The 20,522-nt window shown below is 56.3% G+C and overlaps 7 protein-coding genes across 7 annotated transcripts; 2 read left to right on the forward strand and 5 right to left on the reverse strand.

The window, feature by feature from the left end:
• Window positions 1–1,473: 1,473 nt before the first annotated feature.
• CH63R_03746 (Epoxide hydrolase) lies at window positions 1,474–2,970 on the forward strand (the record flags this gene model as incomplete). The annotated part of the gene is made up of 4 exons (XM_018298721.1): window positions 1,474–2,224; window positions 2,279–2,468; window positions 2,527–2,812; window positions 2,881–2,970. 4 exons carry the CDS (start codon window positions 1,474–1,476, stop codon window positions 2,968–2,970), a joined length of 1,317 nt encoding a protein of 438 aa, XP_018159967.1.
• A 452-nt stretch (window positions 2,971–3,422) lies between these two features.
• CH63R_03747 (uncharacterized protein) lies at window positions 3,423–5,533 on the reverse strand (the record flags this gene model as incomplete). Its single annotated transcript, XM_018298722.1, has 4 exons — window positions 3,423–3,567; window positions 3,663–4,580; window positions 4,649–5,233; window positions 5,301–5,533. The coding sequence occupies 4 exons, from the start codon at window positions 5,531–5,533 to the stop codon at window positions 3,423–3,425; spliced, it is 1,881 nt and encodes a 626-aa protein (XP_018159968.1).
• A 1,010-nt stretch (window positions 5,534–6,543) lies between these two features.
• Window positions 6,544–8,885, reverse strand: CH63R_03748 (Glycolate oxidase; the record flags this gene model as incomplete). The annotated part of the gene is made up of 9 exons (XM_018298723.1): window positions 6,544–6,610; window positions 6,680–6,753; window positions 6,815–6,844; window positions 6,910–7,091; window positions 7,162–7,391; window positions 7,497–8,027; window positions 8,113–8,221; window positions 8,317–8,509; window positions 8,568–8,885. 9 exons carry the CDS (start codon window positions 8,883–8,885, stop codon window positions 6,544–6,546), a joined length of 1,734 nt encoding a protein of 577 aa, XP_018159969.1.
• A 797-nt stretch (window positions 8,886–9,682) lies between these two features.
• On the forward strand, window positions 9,683–10,462 carry CH63R_03749 (GNAT family; the record flags this gene model as incomplete). The annotated part of the gene is made up of 1 exon (XM_018298724.1): window positions 9,683–10,462. One exon carries the CDS (start codon window positions 9,683–9,685, stop codon window positions 10,460–10,462), a length of 780 nt encoding a protein of 259 aa, XP_018159970.1.
• A 288-nt stretch (window positions 10,463–10,750) lies between these two features.
• On the reverse strand, window positions 10,751–14,026 carry CH63R_03750 (vault protein inter-alpha-trypsin; the record flags this gene model as incomplete). The annotated part of the gene is made up of 1 exon (XM_018298725.1): window positions 10,751–14,026. One exon carries the CDS (start codon window positions 14,024–14,026, stop codon window positions 10,751–10,753), a length of 3,276 nt encoding a protein of 1,091 aa, XP_018159971.1.
• A 1,090-nt stretch (window positions 14,027–15,116) lies between these two features.
• Window positions 15,117–15,332, reverse strand: CH63R_03751 (uncharacterized protein; the record flags this gene model as incomplete). The annotated part of the gene is made up of 1 exon (XM_018298726.1): window positions 15,117–15,332. One exon carries the CDS (start codon window positions 15,330–15,332, stop codon window positions 15,117–15,119), a length of 216 nt encoding a protein of 71 aa, XP_018159972.1.
• A 3,768-nt stretch (window positions 15,333–19,100) lies between these two features.
• CH63R_03752 (uncharacterized protein) lies at window positions 19,101–19,658 on the reverse strand (the record flags this gene model as incomplete). Its single annotated transcript, XM_018298727.1, has 1 exon — window positions 19,101–19,658. The coding sequence occupies one exon, from the start codon at window positions 19,656–19,658 to the stop codon at window positions 19,101–19,103; it is 558 nt and encodes a 185-aa protein (XP_018159973.1).
• Between the last annotated feature and the right edge of the window lie 864 nt (window positions 19,659–20,522).

Genomic DNA, 20,522 nt, shown 5'->3' on the forward strand with positions numbered 1-20,522 from the left:
AATTGCAACCGCTGCACCTAGCAATCTGCTATCTGAAGGCTTCACATAACTGCCGGAACTCAGAGCACTGTGGGACAACGATATTAATAGTCCTTTATATATTATAAATTTTCTTTAGTTATGGGTTAAAGTCTTTTAAATGGTTTTATTTTATTTTAGTATTGGATGAAACGGGCTGAAAGCTACTGCGAGAGCACGCCCACCAGTCGAGACAAGGACCTTATGGAGCAGGTGTGCTTCTAGAATGCCCGAACGACTTTGCATAGGAGCTGGGTCGTATGCAAATTATTTGATTTAACATGGGGAGGAGATAAAAGGTTGTTGTAGCCTTTCTGGCTTGTCCACCTAAGCCTTGACATAATTGTCCTCTAACAGAATATGCTAACGGATGGTGTTGTGGCACGCCAGAGCCTCGACACTTGGTCTGAGTTCAGCAGGACTTCTAATCCATTTGCATTTTGCAGCATCATTGAAGAACTATCGGGTCTATGATGTCGACCATACTCACCCCAGCCGCAGACTAAACACACCTTCGGCCAGTTATATGCTATTGTAGTTTGCATTTTGCATCCGATGTGCATGGTCAAACTTCAGTCATCCAATGATACACCTTGTAAGACGAAGTGAGGTCTCGGAATGACTCCAAAGCACGCGCTGCATCTGGTTACTTTTGCCAAGACCAACAAAGCTACCTCGGAGAGATTGACGTTCAATATATCGTCGATCTCCCCAAGGTAGCTTGCCACGCGACAAACTATGTGGATGACTTTGTTTGGCGGCCACTTCTATATACTCCATTTGTCTCCGGCTTGCAAAAACAACGGGGCTGACAAAATTACCCATCTGGGCTATCGAACCACGATCCATCGAACCATCATCACCCCTGAGGATGGACTGGATGACGCACAACTATTTCTGTTCCATATCAATACGATGTAGGCATACGTGTTGGTAATCAACTCTAATGGTTGTTTTTGAGTCACTCCGCCAAGAGGGGGACGGACGATTCGGTGAGTGAGCATCAAGGGAAAACCACTTGAGTACTACGACGAGAGCGGATTAGTGATCGACGGGGGTCCTTTGAGAGTCGAGAGAGTGGAGTTTGTCAGCCCTTCTGAACGAAAAGCGTAATAACGGGCAGAACGGCATATCTCAGGATCCCGAGGCCCACTTCTGTGAGGCAGTACGACGTTGAATTGACGTTGTGCCACGACGGCAAAGCTGCCTGGGCTCGCTCATGGCCCCCTCGGACTTTACAGGATCCGTCGGGCCCGTTTTCTAAACCTTGAACTCCGCCGCGTCTCGCGGGAGCTACGGGACGGACCATCGAATGGCAAAGGTTCATCGAACGGCATTACTGGTTGTCGGCACGAAGCAGAGTTTCAGTCTCCTCCGCTGCGGGGGAACTGATGACCAAATGCCGCCGCCTTCTCCGCATCAAAGCGTGGCTGTCGTCATCTGGATAGTTCATAAATGTCTCGCAGGTACACACATTACCTTTGTCCATCCCAAGTCTTTCCTGATTCCTATCACTCACACAACCACACCGATATCAACCTACCATTCTTTTTGATCATGGCGCAAGCATTTGGCAAACTCCCCGGCGGAGTTCTCAAGACGCCCGAGGAGTTCACTCTTCGGGTCCCGGACCAGGACCTGGAGGAATTCAAGCAGCTGTTGAAGCTGTCCAAAATTGGCCCCGAGACGTGGTACAACAAGCAGGAGGGTGGCCGCTTTGGCGTCACCCGCGAATGGCTCATCAAAGCGAAAGACGCCTGGCTGAAGTACGACTGGAGAAAGCAGGAAGACCGCATCAACTCGTTCCCCAACTTCAAATCCAAGGTCGAGAACGCGGACCTGGGCACGCTGGACATCCACTTCACCGCGCTCTTCTCAAACAAGAAGGACGCAGTCCCTGTCATCTTCATGCACGGCTGGCCTGGTTCGTTTCTCGAGTTCCTCCCGATGCTCGACTTGCTCGTAAGCAAGTATACACCCGACACCCTGCCGTACCACGTCATCGTGCCCTCACTACCGGGGTACGGACTCTCGGCGGATTCGATTCCCCTGGACAAGGAGACGACCCTGGACTCCGTGACCGCTTCTCTCCATCAGTTGATGCTGGATCTGGGATTCGGTGGAGGTTACGCCGCCCAAGGTGGCGATGTCGGGAGCTTCACGGCCAGACTCTTGTCCGGGTACAAGGAATGCAAAGCGTTCCATGGTGAGTGCTGTCAGCGGTGGAAATTTCATGGACCAGTGACTGACGAGCATGCAGTGAACATGCTCTTCCCAGAAGAGCAAGACATAGCCGGCGGCACTGACGGGTTGTCGCCTCAAGATCTGGAGCGATTGCAGAGGGGGCGGGCCTGGGGCTCAACCGGGAACGCGTACGCCCTGGAACACGGGACGAGGCCGGCGACCATTGGATTAGTCCTGTCCGCGAGCCCGCTCGCACTGTTGGCTTGGTGAGTTTCAGGCTTTGTGTAAATTCGTACACGGCGCGCACTGCTGACCCATCGAAAGGATCGGAGAGAAGTACTTGGAGTGGGTAGACGCACGTCAACCCCTTCAGCTGGAGACCATTCTCGAGTTGGTCGGCCTGTACTGGTTCACGTCCACATTCCCGAGGAGCGTCTACTCGTACCGGCCATTGGCAGAAGGCTTGGCCGCTGGGAAGTCTATAACGATTCCCACTTCGAAAGAAATCCCATTCGGATACTCGGCCTTTCACAGCGAGATTAGCTACTTGCCGAAGCAATGGGCAGAGAAGTCGTACCCGAATCTCAAGTTCTATCGAACGCAAGACAAGGTAGGAAACGGGGGAAGCTCGGTGGCATGAACCAGTTTTATGCGGTGCTGACAGTTTTCTCCTCTTAGGGCGGTCACTTTGCTGCACTTGAGCAGCCGGAGACATTCTTGCAGGATATCGAGGATTTCCTCGCATCGGTACAGGTCGTGTCTAGTTGAGATGTGGCTGGACATATCGGCAGTGTCTTGACTAGGTGACAGGCAGGGAGACTTCAACCTGCTGGCAGTCAGAAAATGTACGCGATCCAGAAACATCACCTTGATGAACTTGCAAAGCTTGCTTAGGTTAAACGGTGGTGCTTCGGTTTAATACAATCTCACTTCCGGTAACCCCTCATCCACGTCCGTCCGGATTAGAACACCCTTTGCCATCAGAGGGTGTACACCGCTTTCGCTGCTATCAGACCATGCGCTTTGAGACTTTATCCAGTCGCCACTCATCAATGTCATAAACTGATATCCTTAACGGAACAACTAAAAAGATGATGCGTGCTCAAGAGAGGCCGCTAAATTCCGTCCACCGTCGAAAGCATCTTGCCGCAACCAGACGGTGTCTCAGTCTACTGATCTCGCCCCCGCAGAACACTCGCGCATGCTGTGTCAGTCTACACTCATCGTTTTACATAAGTGATGACTGTACGCTGCTTCTGTTCCTCGATGTGGTCGTAAGGGCCCGGTGAGAGGGGCTTCCGGGAGTAAGCCGTGACTGCATCTGTTGCGACAAAGCGTGTATACCTCCGTCTCCGCTGCCAATAACTGTAAGGAGCACTCGTGTTAGCATCTATCATTTCAAGAAAGAGAGAAAGAAAGACAGAAGACTAAGGAGGGGGGGGGGGGGGGGGAAAGCTTACATGCAAATGCCAATGGCACCAGCCAACACGGCGACGCCAGCGCCGATGCTAACACCAATGATGACCTTCTTGTCAACGCCTCCGATCTCGCCCTCGAACACGTCGGCAGGGTTGGTGCCGGTGCCAATGACGGAGACGACCGGAGTGAAGGCCTTCGGGACTCCGCTGGTCGACGTCAACGACTCGGCGCCGGATCCGAAGTCCACCACCTCTTGGACGACAGCCTGGGTGGCGGCCGGAAAGGTCGCCTTCACCCCGGCCGCGACGGCGGTGACGAACGTCTCGGTCGCCACGAACTTGCGCAGCGTCTGCAGCTGAGGCGGACAGTTGACGAGGCCCGTCGTCAGGCACTCGATCCCCGTGTACGTGACTTTCTCGCTCAGCGTCGTCGTCGTCAGCTCCTCGTCTCCCTCGGCCCTTGTCGAGGCGGCGGCGGTGGTGGTGGTGGTGATGGTGGCGGACGATGATACGCTCGCCACCGCCGTGGTCGGGGGCGGCGCCCGCCGGCTGGCGCAGCCATCGGCGAGGGTCGTGTAGAAGATGGGAATCTGGGTGTTGGGCACGGGGCCCCAGATGCGGTCGCCGATCTGCACCGACGCGCCGGCGGCGGCGCCCAGGGCGAACTGGTAGGCGTTGACGGCGCGGAGCAGACAGCCGCCGTCGCCGTCCGCCGCCGGGTCGGGCGACGAGAGGGCCGTGACGTTGGTGCTCAGCTCGGCGATGTTGGCGAAGACGCCGACCTGGATCCCGGCCGAGGCGCCGGGGATCTTGATTTCCTGGTCAAAGATCTCGAGCTCGGTGCTGTCGACGGGGGAGGAGATCTCGATGCCGGCGCTGATGCCGATCCGGAGGATGGCTTTGAGCACGGCGCCTGCGCTCTCTATGACGACTGGCAGAAACTCGAACTGGCCGCCGTTGCTGGAAAAAGGGGGCATTGTTAGTGGGGGGAGAGATGTTGTGAGTAGGATGTTGCTTCCGACACGTACAAGTTCACACTCGAGACGTTCTTGGAGAACAGGGAGATGTCGAAGCCGACGCCGTCGTCCATCCGGATGTGGAACCCGCTGCTCATCTGGATCTCGCTCTCGACGCTCAAGATGAGATCCACCGCGAACACAACCCCGAGCAGCAGGTCATTGCCGATTTTGGACCCCAGGGGCGTCGTCGAGGTGTACAGGTTGAGCGTGTACGTCAGGCCGGCCGAGAGGGTGGTGTCGAGCTGCATGTACAGCTCCAGGCCGTCGAACCCGAACCCGAGCCTCGCGGACGGGAACTCGGGGACGTCGACGTCGAAGGTGACGTTCAGGGGCGGGAAGTCAAAGTCGTCGGCGTCCAGGCCGTCGGCCAGCTTCTTGGCGACCCCGGAGACGTAGTCCTTGGCGTACGTCGTGATGTTGTCGAAGGTCTCCTCGAACTCGTTCCCGATGTCCTTGGCCACCTGGGTCGCGTTGAACGTGCCGTCCACGGTGAGATGGGCGCTCGCCCTGCCCTTGATGTAGCATCGTGTGCAGACGATCTTGATGCCGCCCTGCGCCGAGACGTCGACCTTTCCGGCCTCCGCCGAGTGTTCGCTTTACGGAGCTAGCGTCAGTACTTGTTGTTGTTACACTTGGCGGTAACGAGACTGGAGCGGCTTACAATCTGAAGAGAACGGCGTTGTTGAAGCTTTTGTCCAGTGATGTGCTGTTGCTGAACTTTGCTTCCCTGCCTTGGACTCTGGCATGGTAGAGATATCGCCGAATCGCCCGTAACGTATCTGAGGTTGTCTTGCCAGGGCTGTTTCGCACTGCGACTTCCACCGGACTCTGACTCGCAGTGACGGCGCAGAATAGCGTGAGTGCCCAGAGCAGGGAAAAGAGTCGGTAGAACATCATTAGTCGATGGTTTGGTAGAAGGGAATGAATTACAAAGTCCCCAAAAGGCGAGAACCGGAGGAGTTCGCTCCATTATGAATGCTTCAGCTCAGTGTCTCCTTTCTTTGGTTTGATGTGCACAAGAAGGGTCCTCCGTCCTGTTAGATGGCCGCGAGCCGGGACTCCAAAAATAAAATAAAATAAAATGACAAGGCTCGTGCGGTTGGTTTGGCCGACGAGATCGGCCCCCAACGTCGTGTGGCGTCTCGTCGTAACGCAGGGGCCGAACAGCAACGGTGGCTGCATGACTAGGAATGGGGGTTGAATCCTTGGATCCTGCGGCTTCACGATAACAAGAGGACAGGATGCAGGCGTACAGTGTCTGGTGATCCAGCCCCGTGTAATGACCAGGATCAGGATCAAGTCATCTGGTGCTCTTCACAACTACCTGCGTACATCGCAAGATCCAGCGCAAACCCTTTCCCGATGTAAGTTCCCAACAGACGCCTCAGGGCTGCAGGACAGAGCAATCAACAGGCAACAGCCATTGGGTCCAAAAAGGGCTGGCTTGCAAGTTGGCTTCACAGAGTTGGACATGAATGTCGACAGACAGTGAGCACAGCTGAAACTCTGTTGGTAGGGAACAGACCCGTTGGGCCTCTTGGCTTGAATATTCCAACCAGCCCGCAGAAGACGGATGGCCTCCTCGAGGCTTCAAGGCACGCAAATAGAACAGAACAGCACAGCAGCAACAACAAGACGGGCGCTGTACAGGACCGACCCCCACGTTGTTGTGCTGGCTGCAGCGAACTGTAACGAGAACCCCCGCAGACGCAGGATAGATGCGCGTTTCAGGCCGTCTTTTCGAACCGGTTTGCGTGTTGGTCACTGAGTCGTGACCAACGCGCGCGCAGAGACAACTCTCTTTTCCGAGCAGCGATGATGACATTACTGGATGATCTCCAACCCTCGTTCGGAACAGGACATTGGTTCGCCACCCCTCCTCAGTTGGTTTGTCGTGGAGTCGGCTACGAGGCTGCGACGGCTTTGGAACCTGCCGGCAGATCAAAGACCTTGCCCGGGTTCATGATCCATCTGACATCTGGTCAGTATGGGGGAGGAAGCATGCATGATGGATGAATGCGAGTTTGTGGACAGGCTTACTTGGGATCTACCGCCTGTTTCAACGTCTTCATCAAGTCGATCGCATCACCGCCGAGTTCGTCCACGAGACAGTCCTTGAACTCTCGTCAGCTGGGATTGATAATTTGGACTTCCGCCAGCCGGAAGCCAACTCACCTTTTTTCCAATGCCAATTGCGTGTTCCCCCTATGGCCGTCGGATCAGCAACAACAGACATCACAACGGCGGCAAGCAAAGCACTCGCTACTCACCGAAACCGTCCCCTTCATCTCCAGAGCCCGGCTCATCATGTCGTGGACGCACTTGGCGACCGCGGCCCGCTGTCCCTCGTTTTTGGGGTCGTACATGACGGCCTGGTGGAAGTTGCCGTCGCCGACGTGGCCGATGACGCTCGCGAACAGGCCCAGCTTCCCAGAGTCCTCCTTTGACAAGGCTTGGTGAACGCCGTCAGAAATCGATATATCTAACAGAAAAGGGGGGGGGATGAGCGGGAAAAAACTCACTGATGATCTCGGCCAGTCTCGAGATTGGCACCGCCACGTCGGTGGACCACAGCGAGTATCCCTCGGGTTTGATGGAGGTCATTGTCCACAAGGCCTCCTTTCTCGCGGCCCAGAGGTCGGCCTCCTCCTGCTTGTCTTTGGCGAAGAAGATGTTGCGCGGGTTGAACGGCTGCACGATGTCCTTGACGCGAGAGATATCCCCCTTGATCCCATCGGTTGTGCCCGAGAACCTAGACCACATCGAACCAACGCATTAGCTGTTGAAGGTGCGCTGGAGCTGTTGACGACATCGACCGTGGGCGGGAAAGAGAGAGAAGTACAAGTGAAAGACTCACTTCAGGAAAAGGGTCGGCTTCTCATCCCACGCCGTCTTCCTGACGGCCGCACTGCCGTGGCGGTTGATGACCTGCATCTGCACCTCGTCCATGAACTCGAGCGCGCCCAGCTGGATGCCCGAGCGGATCAGCCCCGTCGCCGCCCTCGCCGCCTCGTCGATGGTCGGGAACGACACGACGGCGACGCCCGTGTCCTGCGGCACGACGGCCAGCTTCAGCGTCACCTCGGTGACCAGGCCCAGGGTGCCCTCGGCGCCGACGAAGAGCGAGGTGAGGTTGTAGCCGGCCGAGCTCTTGCGCGGGCGGCGCCTCGTCTTGACGACGCGGCCGTCGGCGAGCACGACGGTGAGGTTGACGACCCAGTCCTTCATGGTGCCGTAGCGGAAGGCGTTGGTGCCACTGCAGTTGGTCGAGACCATGCCGCCGACCATGGCCGTCGGCGAGGGGTCCAGCGGGAGGAAGAGGCCCGCGTCCTGGATGGTCTTGTTGAGCGTCACCCAGTTCACGCCGGGCTGGACGACGACGTCCATACTAGGGCAGTGAGAGAGGTTAGAAAAATGCAACGTGCTATGGAGGGAGAGGGATGTGGTTGGGGGAGGGAGGGGTAAATCAATACTCATCGGGGTGGAACGCGATGATCTTGTCCATGTGCACAAAGTCGATGCAAATCCCGCTGTAGGGCGATGAGAAGCTCCCCTCGACCGAAGATCCGGCACCGAACGGGACTTGAAAAAACGTCAGTCTCCCGAAAAGCCAATGTGTTCATCCATAGAAACAGAACAGTAAACGAGGGTCACGCTAGGCGAGGGTGTTAGCTTACCCATCGGCACGTTGTGCTTGTTGCAAATCCTGGCTATCTGAGAGACCTCCTCCGTCGTCCTGGGATAGACAATGGCCACGGGTCGACCGCTCGAGTTGGACGTTGACCAGTCCGAGTGGCCGTGCAGCTCGATCTCGTCCTCGTCGAAGCTGAGCGCGTCGTCGCCCAGGGCACTCGAGATTTCTTTAGCCGCCTGCACACGTTTCAGTATCTGTGATAAAAGCTGGCGCTGGGTTGTCCAATTGACTTACAAGCAGCATGTGCTTCCGGTCTGCAAAGTCTACCTGAGAGAGCTTGCCTTGAGAAGCCGGGTCTAAGCCAGGTGCACCGGATCGTCCGAGCAGATATCCGGCCAAGAGGGGAATGGCGCCGAGAGCCAACAGCTGAAGGGGTATGAACCGATGAGTCTTCCTCGACGACTCGGAAGAGGTTGATTGAAGGAACCTGGGATGGGCCGATTGGAACGCTGGCCCATACTGAGTGAGGACTGGACGACGCGTCAGGTTCCGGCAGGGATGAGGCGCGCTCCTCAGCAGAGAGGCGGAGCGTGCAGAGGCACAGAAAGCCATGGCGACGGGATCAGGGTAGGTTTCCAACTACAAAGTAAAGACGGAGAATCAACAACTAGAGGCCAGATATCTAGTGGTATCTGTGAACGCGTGTTGCTCGACGACTGCCGACGCGGTGGCTGGGAAAGAAGCCGGCACCGAAGCCGCGGGCTTTTGGAGAAGACGACGGCGGACAATGATGGGTCAGAGTGGACTGACCGCCGAGAACAGACGGGAAAAACTGTGGCGTAAGGGCGATCCTCGGGCTTGAGCTCGTAGGGGTTGAGGATGAAGAAAGACAGCGACGCGACACCCGGAATTGAGAGGGGCGGGACTTCGGCTCCGGAAACCGGGGGGGAAGAATTGGGCCGAGGCAAGCCGGCCCCTCCCCCGAGATGCCGACATGGCCTACCGTAATCCGACGAAAGAGGGTCGTGTCTATATCTACTCTTCTATTATGCAGACCCGGGAGTTTCAGGTTCGTTGAGTTGACTTTCTATTGCACTCTTCCCATTTGCAACTCAGACCGACGTCCACTCAGAAGAGTGTAATTGTAACTACACTGGGAATAAAGTCCATTGTGTCGACCCCAACGACGCAGGAGAAAAAGAGTACTTAAAACACGGTCGCGCCATCAGACCAAAGGATTTTCACGAACACACAAACACCTGATGAGTCACTTGTGACGTTACTTGCTCCCTATACACTTGAACCATCAACCCCAGTGCCGCCATCGTCAACACCACTCAGTCAATACCACTCAGTCAACTCTCACTCCAGCAACTCACCCCAATACCACAAAGAACCCCAAATCGACGATGCCGTCCACCGGCGTTACATTCGCAACCCTCCCTAGATCCCACTCGGATCCCTCCAAGTTCCACCGCCTCACGACCCTCTACAAGTCCTTCCGCCTCCTCTCCCTCCGCCTCTCCCCGGAATCCTTCGGCTCGACCTACGCCCGCGAAGCCGCCTTCCCCTGGGACGCATGGACGTCGCGCCTCTCCAATCCACTAGCGACGACCATCGTCGCATACAGAACCACATCGTCCTCCGACCCAGCCCCGGAAACTGAACCCGCTCCGGCCGGCGTCCCAGCGACCCCAGACAACGCCAGCCTCGACGCGGCACTCGATGCGGAATGGCTCGCCTCCCTAACGATAATAGGCCCCCTGGACGCCGCCACCCTCGCGACGTCCCTCCACCTGGACCCCGACCTCGTCGACCTCGGCTCGTCGCAGGAGACGGAGACGGAGACGGAGACGCCGACGAGGCAGCAGCAGCAGCACATCCTCAACGGCATGTACGTCGTCCCCTCCGCGCGGGGCGAGAAGCTGGGCGTCCGGATCCTGGAGCACGTCAAGGACCTGGTCACCTCCGAGGCGAGATCGCAGGGCCGGGGAGCGCGCGTCTCGCTGATCGTCGACTACGACAACGCGGCGGCGAGGAGGACGTACGAGAGGTGCAGGTTCGAGGTCGTGCACCGGTATTGGTTTGACGACTATCGTGAGGGGAGGGGGGCGAGGACGGAGGCGGCGGTCATGGTGCTTGATATCGGTAGTCAAGTTGAACGGCATGTCACGGACAACTTGACCTAAGGTCAGATGTCAACAGGTTTTTTGTCATCAGTCACACGGTAGGGAAGCAAGGAGTCATGGTGTGTTTTCATTTATTCATACTACTAATAATACCAAGCAGGGCCTCAGGGTCGTTGTCGTCGTCATATCATCATCATTTTCTTCCACTATTTATTACGTGTGCCTTCCAGCAACCCTCTCGACATCTCAAGGTAGCCCAGACCCAAGTCAAGACATCTTTCCGTAAGTCCATTCTATCCCAGTCTCTCCAATCGCAACTTTGTCTCCCCCCTAGTCGTCCGAATCATCTCAGAAGAGGCGCTTTACCGCATCCATGACATCCCCAGTCTTATCTCCCAGCTCGGCGTTAAGCCAGGCCATGGCCTTCTCCTCCATCATCTCCCAACTGTCCCGCTCGTGCGCCAGGTTCTTCCGCAGGAAAGCGACGACAGCGACAGTCGACATCAGGACCGGGCTGAACCGATTTCCGACCGCGTCGACCACCGCGGACCGGAGGTCCCGGTCAGACACGCCGAGGAGGCTCATCAGCCCGTCCGAGTACGTCCAGAAGCCGCTGGAGTGCTGCGCCGAGACAATGGCCTCAAACCTATCGATCGTGGACGCGGTAGCGGGCTGGAAAGAGGCGGCCGCGGGAGCGGGAGCGGGAGCGGGAGGAGGAGGAGGGGCCGGCTTGGGGCTCGAGGACTCCTCACACTCGACGCCGTCATCAGCTGCAGCGGTATTCTGCTGCATGGCGATGGGGCGGATGGGATCACTGACCGCAAAACTGCGAAAGTGTTCCGCGCCCGACAGAGCCGAGGCGTCAGGGACGGCGGCCGAGGCGGAGACGCCTCCCCCCGTACTTGGGCCGCTGAAAAGGCCTCCCCCCGTACTTGGGCCGCTGAACAGGCCTCTCCCCGTACTTGGGCTGCTGAACAGGCCTCCCCCCGTACTTGGCGTACTTGGGCCGCCGAACAGGCCTCCCCCCGTACTTGGGCCGCTGAAAAGGCCTCCCCCCGTACTTGGCGTACTTGGGCCGCCGAGCAGGCCTCCCCCCGTACTTGGGCCGCTGAAAAGGCCTCCTCCGGACGGCGGAGTGTAGCTCATCAAGCCGAAAGCCGAAGTCGAGTTCGACTGCAGCGCCGAGGAGCCGAACATCACCGGTGTCCACGACAAAGGCGGAGGCGTCCGAGTCTCCATTTTCTTGGGGGGCGTGCCTTTTCTGCACAAAGGGATGGGTGCCGAGTGATCGGCGGGCGGGGAATCAAAGTAGATTGACGACGCCATGGACACCTTGGAGCACGACCTCGACTTGGAGGACGACCTCTTCTCGGTGTGGCCTCGGACCCTGTCCGCGGCCAGCTCTCGATCCTCGACGCTGACCTCGTTGTCCTGGTCGTCGACGGCGACGAAGGAGCACCACTTGCCGCCGACCTGGAACTGCACGCCGAGCCGGACGGCCTCCCGCTCCACCATGCCGGGGAACCGGCCCGGGTGGGCCTCGCTGAGGAGCCGGCCGTCCTTGCCGCTCTTGGCGTGGTAGATCCAGCCGCGGCCCTCCTCGAGCTCCTGGACGGCCTTGCGGGCCGCCAGCTGGTGGATCGTCTCGCCCTTGTCCGGGAGGACCGCGATGGGGATGCGGAGCTCCAGCGGCCCCTGGGTGGACGTGCCGCGGAGGACGAGGGACTCGGGCGTCTTGTCCCTCAGCTCGCGGTCGGGCGAGAGGAGGAGGTAGACGCTGTTGCGGCTGTGGGGGAAGAAGGGCGAGATCTGGAAGGGCGCCTGGAGCACCTTGGGCGGCTTGACGGCGGGGATGTGCGAGAAGCGATCCGTCCCGGTGCCGTCATCGGCGACGTCATGCATGACCGCGTCTTCCCCATCCGAGGCGGCGGCGTCAAAGAGCGAAATGGGCTTCTTCGGCTCGACGGGGGGAAGGACGACTCCCCGATCGAGGGGCTTGAGCAGATCATCAGTCGAGACGATGTCAAAGTCGTCCTCGGGCTCCGTCTCCGACCCGGCGTCGGCGTACTTGAGCTCCAGGGTGTAGTCGGTGACGTGGGGCGTGAGGGCGCCCTTGAGCATGCGCACCACCTTGCCCGTCATCTTCTCCTTGTGGGAGACGCACTGCGAGAAGCCGTTGCCGGCGCGGGCGAGGCCCTCGATGAGGGAGTGGCTGACGTCCCGGCCGACGCCGAGGGTGAAGAGGCGGATGGCGCCCTTGGACTCCCGCACGTGGTCGCCGACGAGGCCGAAGAGCCCCTGCTCGCCCCAGACCTCGCCGTCCGTCAGCAGAAACACCTCGAGGTCGAGGTCGACGTGGCGGCGCCGGAAGGTCTGCTCGATGGGCTGGCGGATCTCGGTGCCGCCAAAGTTGGCCGCGAAGGTGTCGACGTGCCGCATGGCGGCCTCGAGCGTGTTCTGGTCGTACGTCACCGACTTGTCGAACAGGAACGAGTGCTCCGAGCCGAAGCTGCAGATGTTGAACATGGCGCCGACGGGCAGGGACTTGAGGAACACACGGAGCGCGTCCCGGAGGTCCGTCATCCTGGCGCCCTGCATCGAGCCGGAGCGGTCGCAGATGAAGACGACCTCGGGCTTGGTGGTGGCGGGCATCTTGAACCGCGGCACCAGCGTCGCCATGAGGGCCTGCTGGTGCGGGATGGTCGGGTGCGTCTCGAGGACGGCGACCGGGTTCGACGTGTTCGTCGCGATGACCTGGACGATAAAGTCCCTGTCGAGCCGCGCGGTGCCGAGCGAGAGCGTGGCGGACGCCAGCTGGAGAGACGGCGCGGCGTCGGCCTTGGTAGTCGAGGTCGAGCCGACCGAGACGGCGATGGGGTGTGAGGGCGACTGGATCGACTTGATGACGCTGCCGGCCGGCACCTCGGCGTCGACGACGATGGTGATGCCGTCCTGGGCCGCGGACACGTTGGCGGGCTTGTCGAGCAGGGTGCCCGGGTATGCGCCGTAGCGCGGGGCGATGGAGGTCGGGATGGTAAGCCTGATGCCGTCGACCCCGGCGTCGTGCTTCAGCTCGCCGAGGTACTCGATCTCGACGGCGACCTCGGCGCCCGGCGGCACGTTGGCGACGCTGGAGGTGAAGACGTCGCTCGCGTCCGGCAGCTGCTCGAGGATGCCGGCGGTCTGACCCTTGGCGACGGCGTTGTCGTACGTCCGGCGGGCCGTGTTCGTCTCCTGGACGACGCCGCGGATGACGCGGTCCTTGTTGACGGTGCAGGTGAAGGCGACGACCGAGACGCCGTCGTACAGCGGGAAGGTGTAGCGGAGCTCGGGGATGGGCGCGTCGGCAGAAGGGTTCACGAAGGTCTGGGTGAGGGTGGACCGCGAGGCCGAGGCGACGATGCGGGCGTGGACGGACTGGGACAGCATCGGGAGATAGCGGCGCGGGTATGAGTGGCTTCCGCGGCTTGGGAAGTTCTGGGTCGTGTCGAGGTAGTAGAGCCCGCAGACGTGGGTGTTTCTGCGGTAGTTGTTGTTGTTGTTGCTGTTGCTGTTGCTGTTGGGATGATGAGAAATGGACTGGCCGAAGACGCCGCAGGGCGCGTGACCGAAGCCGAAGACCATGATGGGCGGTTGGTTTCTCGGGGTTATGAGAGGTTGAGGGGATCTAATCGAGAGGTCTGATGTCGTGGTGTTGTGAGATGTGTGATGTGTGATGTATGATTGGGGTGATATGGGCGATATCTCTGGTGTCAGTGTTGTTGACTAACACCGTCTGGTGTTGATGCGTCCAGATGGGCTCCAAGACGATGGATGTTGCAGTGAGGCTAGACGAGTGAATGAGAGTGGATGAGATGGTTGAGTAGAGTTGATGTTGGAGGGAGCAAGGGAGATTCCCAGACTACTTATACACATCCATCTTGGATCTGCTGTCGGCGAGAGAGACGGCTGCCTTCACTTTCACTCCAAGTTGCACTCTCACTTCCAGTCTCATTCTTAGTCTCATCTCAGTCTGCCTTGACCCGTTTGTCATCATCAAGAGAAAGAAAGGGCAGGCGAACTCAGGCAACTGCTTGCTTGCTTTGAGGAGCCAATCAGCGACGGTCCTGCACTTGATGGACGGCTCTGATTGGCTGTCAAGGTCTGTACACTGGCTGCCTGGGGGAGGGGCCGAGCGCTAGCATTGATCCACAGTCCCCACTCATCCCGTAATCTCCACTCCTGGTTCCACTTTTCTCCTGTTGACCGTTTTGCGCCGCTGCGTATTCCGGCCTAAAGGATTTCGCTTCCAACACTTTGTCTTGGCTCTGACTGCAATGCATGTCTGCTTTGTAATACATAGCAAATTTTGTTCGGTTTTTTCTTGCACTCTTTTATTTGTTTGTCACTCTCGTCTATATAATTGATCCTCTTTTACTGGCATAGCTTACTGCATTTGAACTTGGGATGGAGGATAACCGCCGCGGCGTAAAGAGGGGACTCCCCGGGCTTGGTGTAAAAAGTCATTAACCGAGAGCCTGAATTAACGGAGACTGCTCGCTCAGATCATGTAGATTGTGACTCATATCGGCGTCCATAAGAGCCTTCCGTCTCCCCCGGCGGCGCCGCGTAGGCTCTGCCCGGGAACTGTGGTATACCTTGCATCTGCGGCGGCCTCGTCGTCGAAACAGAGTTTTCTACATCTCTATCCTTTCAATCAGGTACCCCACGCCGCCTATAATCTCCTAGAGGGCTCCGTGAGGCACATCTTTTGCCACCCTTGGGTGCGGATCGACTGCTTGTAGAGAGGCTGTAAGATATCCTGCAGTTCCACAAAAAGACGCCAGTCCTTCAAGGTCAAGAATAAGATGTCCTCCTCGGAGAGGCGTTTCTGGGAACCAGCCTCGAGCTGATCCATGGAGCGGAAGCTCTGTATCTGACCCTGCTTCATAAGGGCGCGTTCGGTCATAAGATAAGTGGAGTTCCGTCTTGTGTCGTTGAGGAGAAGCTGTAGCTCGAAGGTTATCTCCTCGTGGACGAGATATGTGTCTCTCCCTCAGCGATTGACTGGGAGGTAGACGCCCTGAAGTACTCGCCGCGTTGGGAAGATGCCCTTACCCACTTAGGGATATTGTGAGCTTGCCGACGGGGCCCTGTTTTCGCCAGAGCCGAAGCTCGTTAGTAATATGTCCGCAAGCCTCATACACCTAGGATTCCTGCTCGAACCTCTTACTATCCCCGTCGTATAGGAAGGATTTGCCGACAATGTTCAGGATAACGTCGGGCACCCACTTTTCGCCCACCCCCCCATTTCGCCCACCCATAAATCCCTCATCAGCACACCTAACCTCCAACCTCCTCCTTTTTCTAACCATCACAACATTTACAGTTTTTATCCGAATGGCTTCATTTTTTCAGCATACCTTTTTCTTGCCCTTATGAGCGCATATACCGAGTATGAGGTCAATCAGGCCTTGGAAGCAGTCGCCAATGGGCAGTCCCTCCGGAAAGCATCAATCGAATGGGGTGTGCCACGTTCAACACTTCGCAGTCGCATCAAGGGCTGCCAACCAAGGCAACTTGCCTTTGCTGACCATCAGAGACTCTCTATAGGTCAGGAGGCTAAGTTGGCTGAATGGATTCGCATTCAGCATGCCCTTGGTGTTGCTCCAACCCATCTGCAAGTGAAGCTATTCGCAGAGAGGATCCTCCATGCTATGGGGGATACAGAGCCTATAGGGAAAGGTTGGATAACAGCCTTTCTGAATAGGAATCCTTCAGTCAAGGTCCAGAGAAGTCGCCCTATCGATTCTAGACGTGTTAATGGGGCATCTACTGAGGTCATCAGGGACTGGTTCAAGCATCTCGCCATGCCAGAGATCATCAGCATTAAACCAGCCAACAGATACAACATGGATGAGACTGGTATCCTTGAGGGGCAAGGATCTAATGGGCTGGTGCTGGGCATGTCTGAGACGAAGTCTGTTCGCAAGAAACAGCCTGGATCAAGGGCATGGGTATCTATTATTGAATGCATCTCTGCCCTGGGCCACAGACTGCATCCCCTCATTATATATAAGGGTATAACAGTCCAGCAGCAGTGGTTTCCTTTGGATCTTGGCCCTTATGAAGGCTGGCAGTTTACAGCAACAGAGAATGGATGGACAACAGATGCCACTGCAGTTGAATGGCTGCAGAAGGTCTTCATCCCTCAGACTGTCCCTCAGGGCAAGGAGGAGGTTAGACTGCTGGTCTTGGATGGGCATGGGAGCCATACAACGACGGACTTTATGTGGCTCTGCTATATAAACAACATCCATCTATTGTTCTTACCACCACATACCTCCCATGTCCTCCAGCCACTTGATCAGTCAGTCTTTGGCCCATTAAAGGCAGCCTATAGGAAGGAGCTTGGATACCTTAGTCATTGGAATGACTCTACTGTTGTAGGCAAGAGGAACTTCCTAGGCTGTTATTATAAGGCTGCCCTGGCAGGGATGACGATCCAGAACATTAAAAGTGGGTGGAAATGGACTGGACTATGGCCTGTTTCTATGGCAAAGCCCCTTATGAGTCGTCTGCTGCTCCCATCAACACCAACACCATCAGCATCATCTCATCAGACCTGCAAAGGGCAGTCTGGAGGCAAGGAGGAAGTCAAGGAAGGCAGGGGAGCTGAAGGATGGGCTTCTGTATCGTCTGCAGTGGCATGGTCGACGCCAAGGAAGATGAAGGATCTGGCTGGCCAGTTGAAGCTATTCACAGAGCTGGATAATGATGCTAGTACTCAACGCCTCCTTTTCATAAAGGTGAAAAAAGGCTTCAGCGAGCAGTCCTATAAGCTGGCAACTGCCCAGCATAATCTTGAGCTCCTGCAGGCCCAAGTCACCAATAATGCAGCAAGGAAAAGAAGGACAGTCCAGATCGACCCAAACACCAAGTTCGCCAATATCAAGGACATCCAGAAGGCTCAAATTGAGGCTGGCGAAAAAGAGGGTATCACGGATGAATCCAGCGAGTCTGATTTACCTAGTGAAGCTGAAAGCTGTATTGTGGTGGCATCTAGACGAAGTCAATAGTTAATTGAACTTGGTGGTTATGATGGGGATAGCCTCATTTATGGGTGGGCGAAATGGGGGGGTGGGCGAAAAGTGGGTGCCCGACGTTATAGCCGTAGCATCGGATTCGCCTGTGCATAATATCTTTGCCTGTCAGTCGTGGGTTGACGTAGGTAAAGAGGGCCAGCCCCGGATAGATTGTTGCTCGAGTAAATGTCTGACACCAAGACACCCATCCTCAGAGTAATATCCCAGTCCCTAACAATGGCTACCAACATCAACCCCATAGCTTGGCCGCTGTGGCGGCCCGGCTGCTGATTCGAGGCGAGGAGGCGTTGCTACGGTTGTCCCTGGGAGCTGATAAAGTGGCCAGACACCCCCCCGGGATTGTCAGCCCGTTAGGCGACGTCCACAGGTCGAAGACGAAATGTATCTGCGTCAATGAAGCGGCAGGCTCATCGCGGATCAGGGCTTTTGGGGTTGGGAAGGTCCTCTCCAAGAGCCTCCTCGTGGAACTGCGAGACAACGCCAGGGACGACAAAAAGGTCTGCTTGAACCTGTTGGGTAGGTCTCGTAGGAAAGGGTTGCTGAATGCGTCAAGAGGATTGTCGCTGCTGATAACATACCCAAGGGAAAGCTCCTCACCCCTCTGCTTCTTCATCGCCCCAACGATCTGGCGTTGCCGCTACATGAGAGGCCCAGGGCTTTCTGACGCCGTAGAAGCCTGGGTCTCGTCATCGCTGCTGCTGCAGTGTGTCTTGCGCTTTGTGATCAAATGATCAGATAAAGAAGACGTCGCTCTGCCGTCGTACAGTCGATCGAGAGCGCCTTTGCTACCACAGTGCCGGCAGACCCACAAGACCTTGTCTGCGAATAACTAGTGGTTAGAATCTTGTGTCCATCGAGGGATGGGGACTGACCGAGTTGGTCTCCTGGGCCGAGCTCCCGAACGAAGAAGCCCTCATTATTAATCCATCTTGTACATCAGCGAGAGCCCTTAGAAGCTAGCAAAACGTCCTCGACGGAGCGACGCGATCGTCATTTCCCAACACAGGGCTCACCGGCACCGGTCAATGTTGACGAGGATATCAGGGGTCGTCTGAGCGAGCTGAACTGCGACCGGGAGCGGCGCCGGCTTGCTGAAAACGGTGGCGGCCCTACTGCCATTGGAGAAAAGAACTGTAGGTTGTATGAGGTAGGAGATCGACTGGTTGTTGTAGGCGATTTAAAATAAAAGAAGAGACGTTGGTGGTAGCCGTTGGGGACGATTCCGGACCCGGGGTTTCGGCCCCTGGCGCGTCGGCGACTTCGGATGTATCAAATTAACCAAATCAAGCTACACAGTCCATTTACTTGTTTGATTCTCGATTCTCTGTGAATTTGTTTGTTTACTTGCTTAAACTTGTTGAAAGGCTATGATTTGTTGGCAGCGCTGCTAGCACTGATAGAGCCATAGCAGGAGGATAACGCTTTTCAACCAAGGGCATAAACACAGAGAATAGAGAGCATAGTTTGGAGCTTAGGGAAAGCTGGCCCTGATCTACACCAAACGCCTCACAGCTGGAAGGCCTAAATGTCCTGATAGCCTCCATGGACAACCACGTTACAGGTCTGCCAATAGAAATGACTTCTGACCAGTAAATACTAGACTCCTATTGGCTTTATCCTGCACTGGAGCCGTCTCCCGACTGAGAGGATTCATCGTCGTCATTTACGCTGTCTTTCTCCCACCAAATGGTAATGTCGATATCACTGTCCTCGTTGGTTTCATATTCTTCCCTCCACTCGTCTAGCTGTCTGGCAGACACTCTTGCCCAGAGCGAGCGTCTGTCATGGTAGAGCAGATCATGATATTGCTCGAAATGGATGGTAGACTCGTGACATTGTACTGTAATTCTGTAACCGCTAAGACCGTTGAAGTCATCGGATACGTAATCCCGTTCCACGTATACCACTAGCAGAATGCTCCCACCCTCGTTCAAAACCGCGAAGGCCTCGAGCCCTCCACCTCCTGCGGTAGTAGAGACTTGGGTTTTGGTTGTGTCGGCCGGCGGGATGGTCAGTTGCATGTACCCACTGTAGGGGAGATCGTCTTCACGTGACCTAAGAGTTCGGGCACCCGATGTGTGGTCGAAGAGCGGGAGCGGGTTTGCTAAGACCAAGTTCAAGAAGAGAACTACAGATACAGCAGCGATAGCCAGGAGGTTGCGGGATGCCATAACGAGCGGGTTTTTTGAATAGAGATCGGTAAGTAGAAGTGAGCAGGAGGTTTGAGAATTCCTCAGCTGTTTTTGGAAGGGTATCCGACACTTTTAAGAATTGTAGGACGTAACGGAGATGAGCGAAAACATAGTTTATTGTTAATATGTCGCATTGAAATGGGAATCGTAATTGCCGGCACAGTTCATTTCGCTTATATCACGACACTACCCCCCCCCCCCCCCCCCCATCGCAACCGGTCAAAAGCCTCTTGGACTCAGCCTCGTGCACAAGGCGACACTGACAGGTATTCCTTTACACAGTGCGACAGCTAGTAAGAGTCCCTGCAAGGCCTGCATCGTGGGCTCAAGTGCGCGTACAGAGTGGTTACCGACACCATTCGGAAGGCTATCCCTGCCGGTGTCCAGCTCGTAGCTCAGCCACCCCCATTTGCATTTGAACCACGTCATCTACACCCTCACCCCCCATTTGACCTATGAGATCCCTCTGATCTAAACCACTACAACAATTGCAATTTTACTCTAAGAATTGGAGCCTCCACCTATTAACATACAAGCTTTGATGATCTGAGTGCGTGGGAGTAGGGCTTTAGGCTAGTCCTAGGATCCTTGGAGACTAAGTGCATTTAAATAAAACAGCCTAAATCTTAAGTCCGAGTGTCAACCATTAAAGGCATCTCTACTGAAGGACAGTTTCTACTGCCCCGTGTTATACTTAAGGGCAAATTACCTTGGTTCTTGTTCTATTGAAACTGGATCAGCATCATGCCGACAACCGAATCAAATCCATCCCAGTTATACAAAGCCAGTGATGCATAGAGCAACTAATCCCTTCATCCTTCTCTTCATAAGCTTCCATGGTCC

This window comes from Colletotrichum higginsianum, chromosome 3, assembly GCF_001672515.1.
Source record: "Colletotrichum higginsianum IMI 349063 chromosome 3, whole genome shotgun sequence".
Lineage (NCBI taxonomy): Eukaryota > Fungi > Ascomycota > Sordariomycetes > Glomerellales > Glomerellaceae > Colletotrichum > Colletotrichum higginsianum.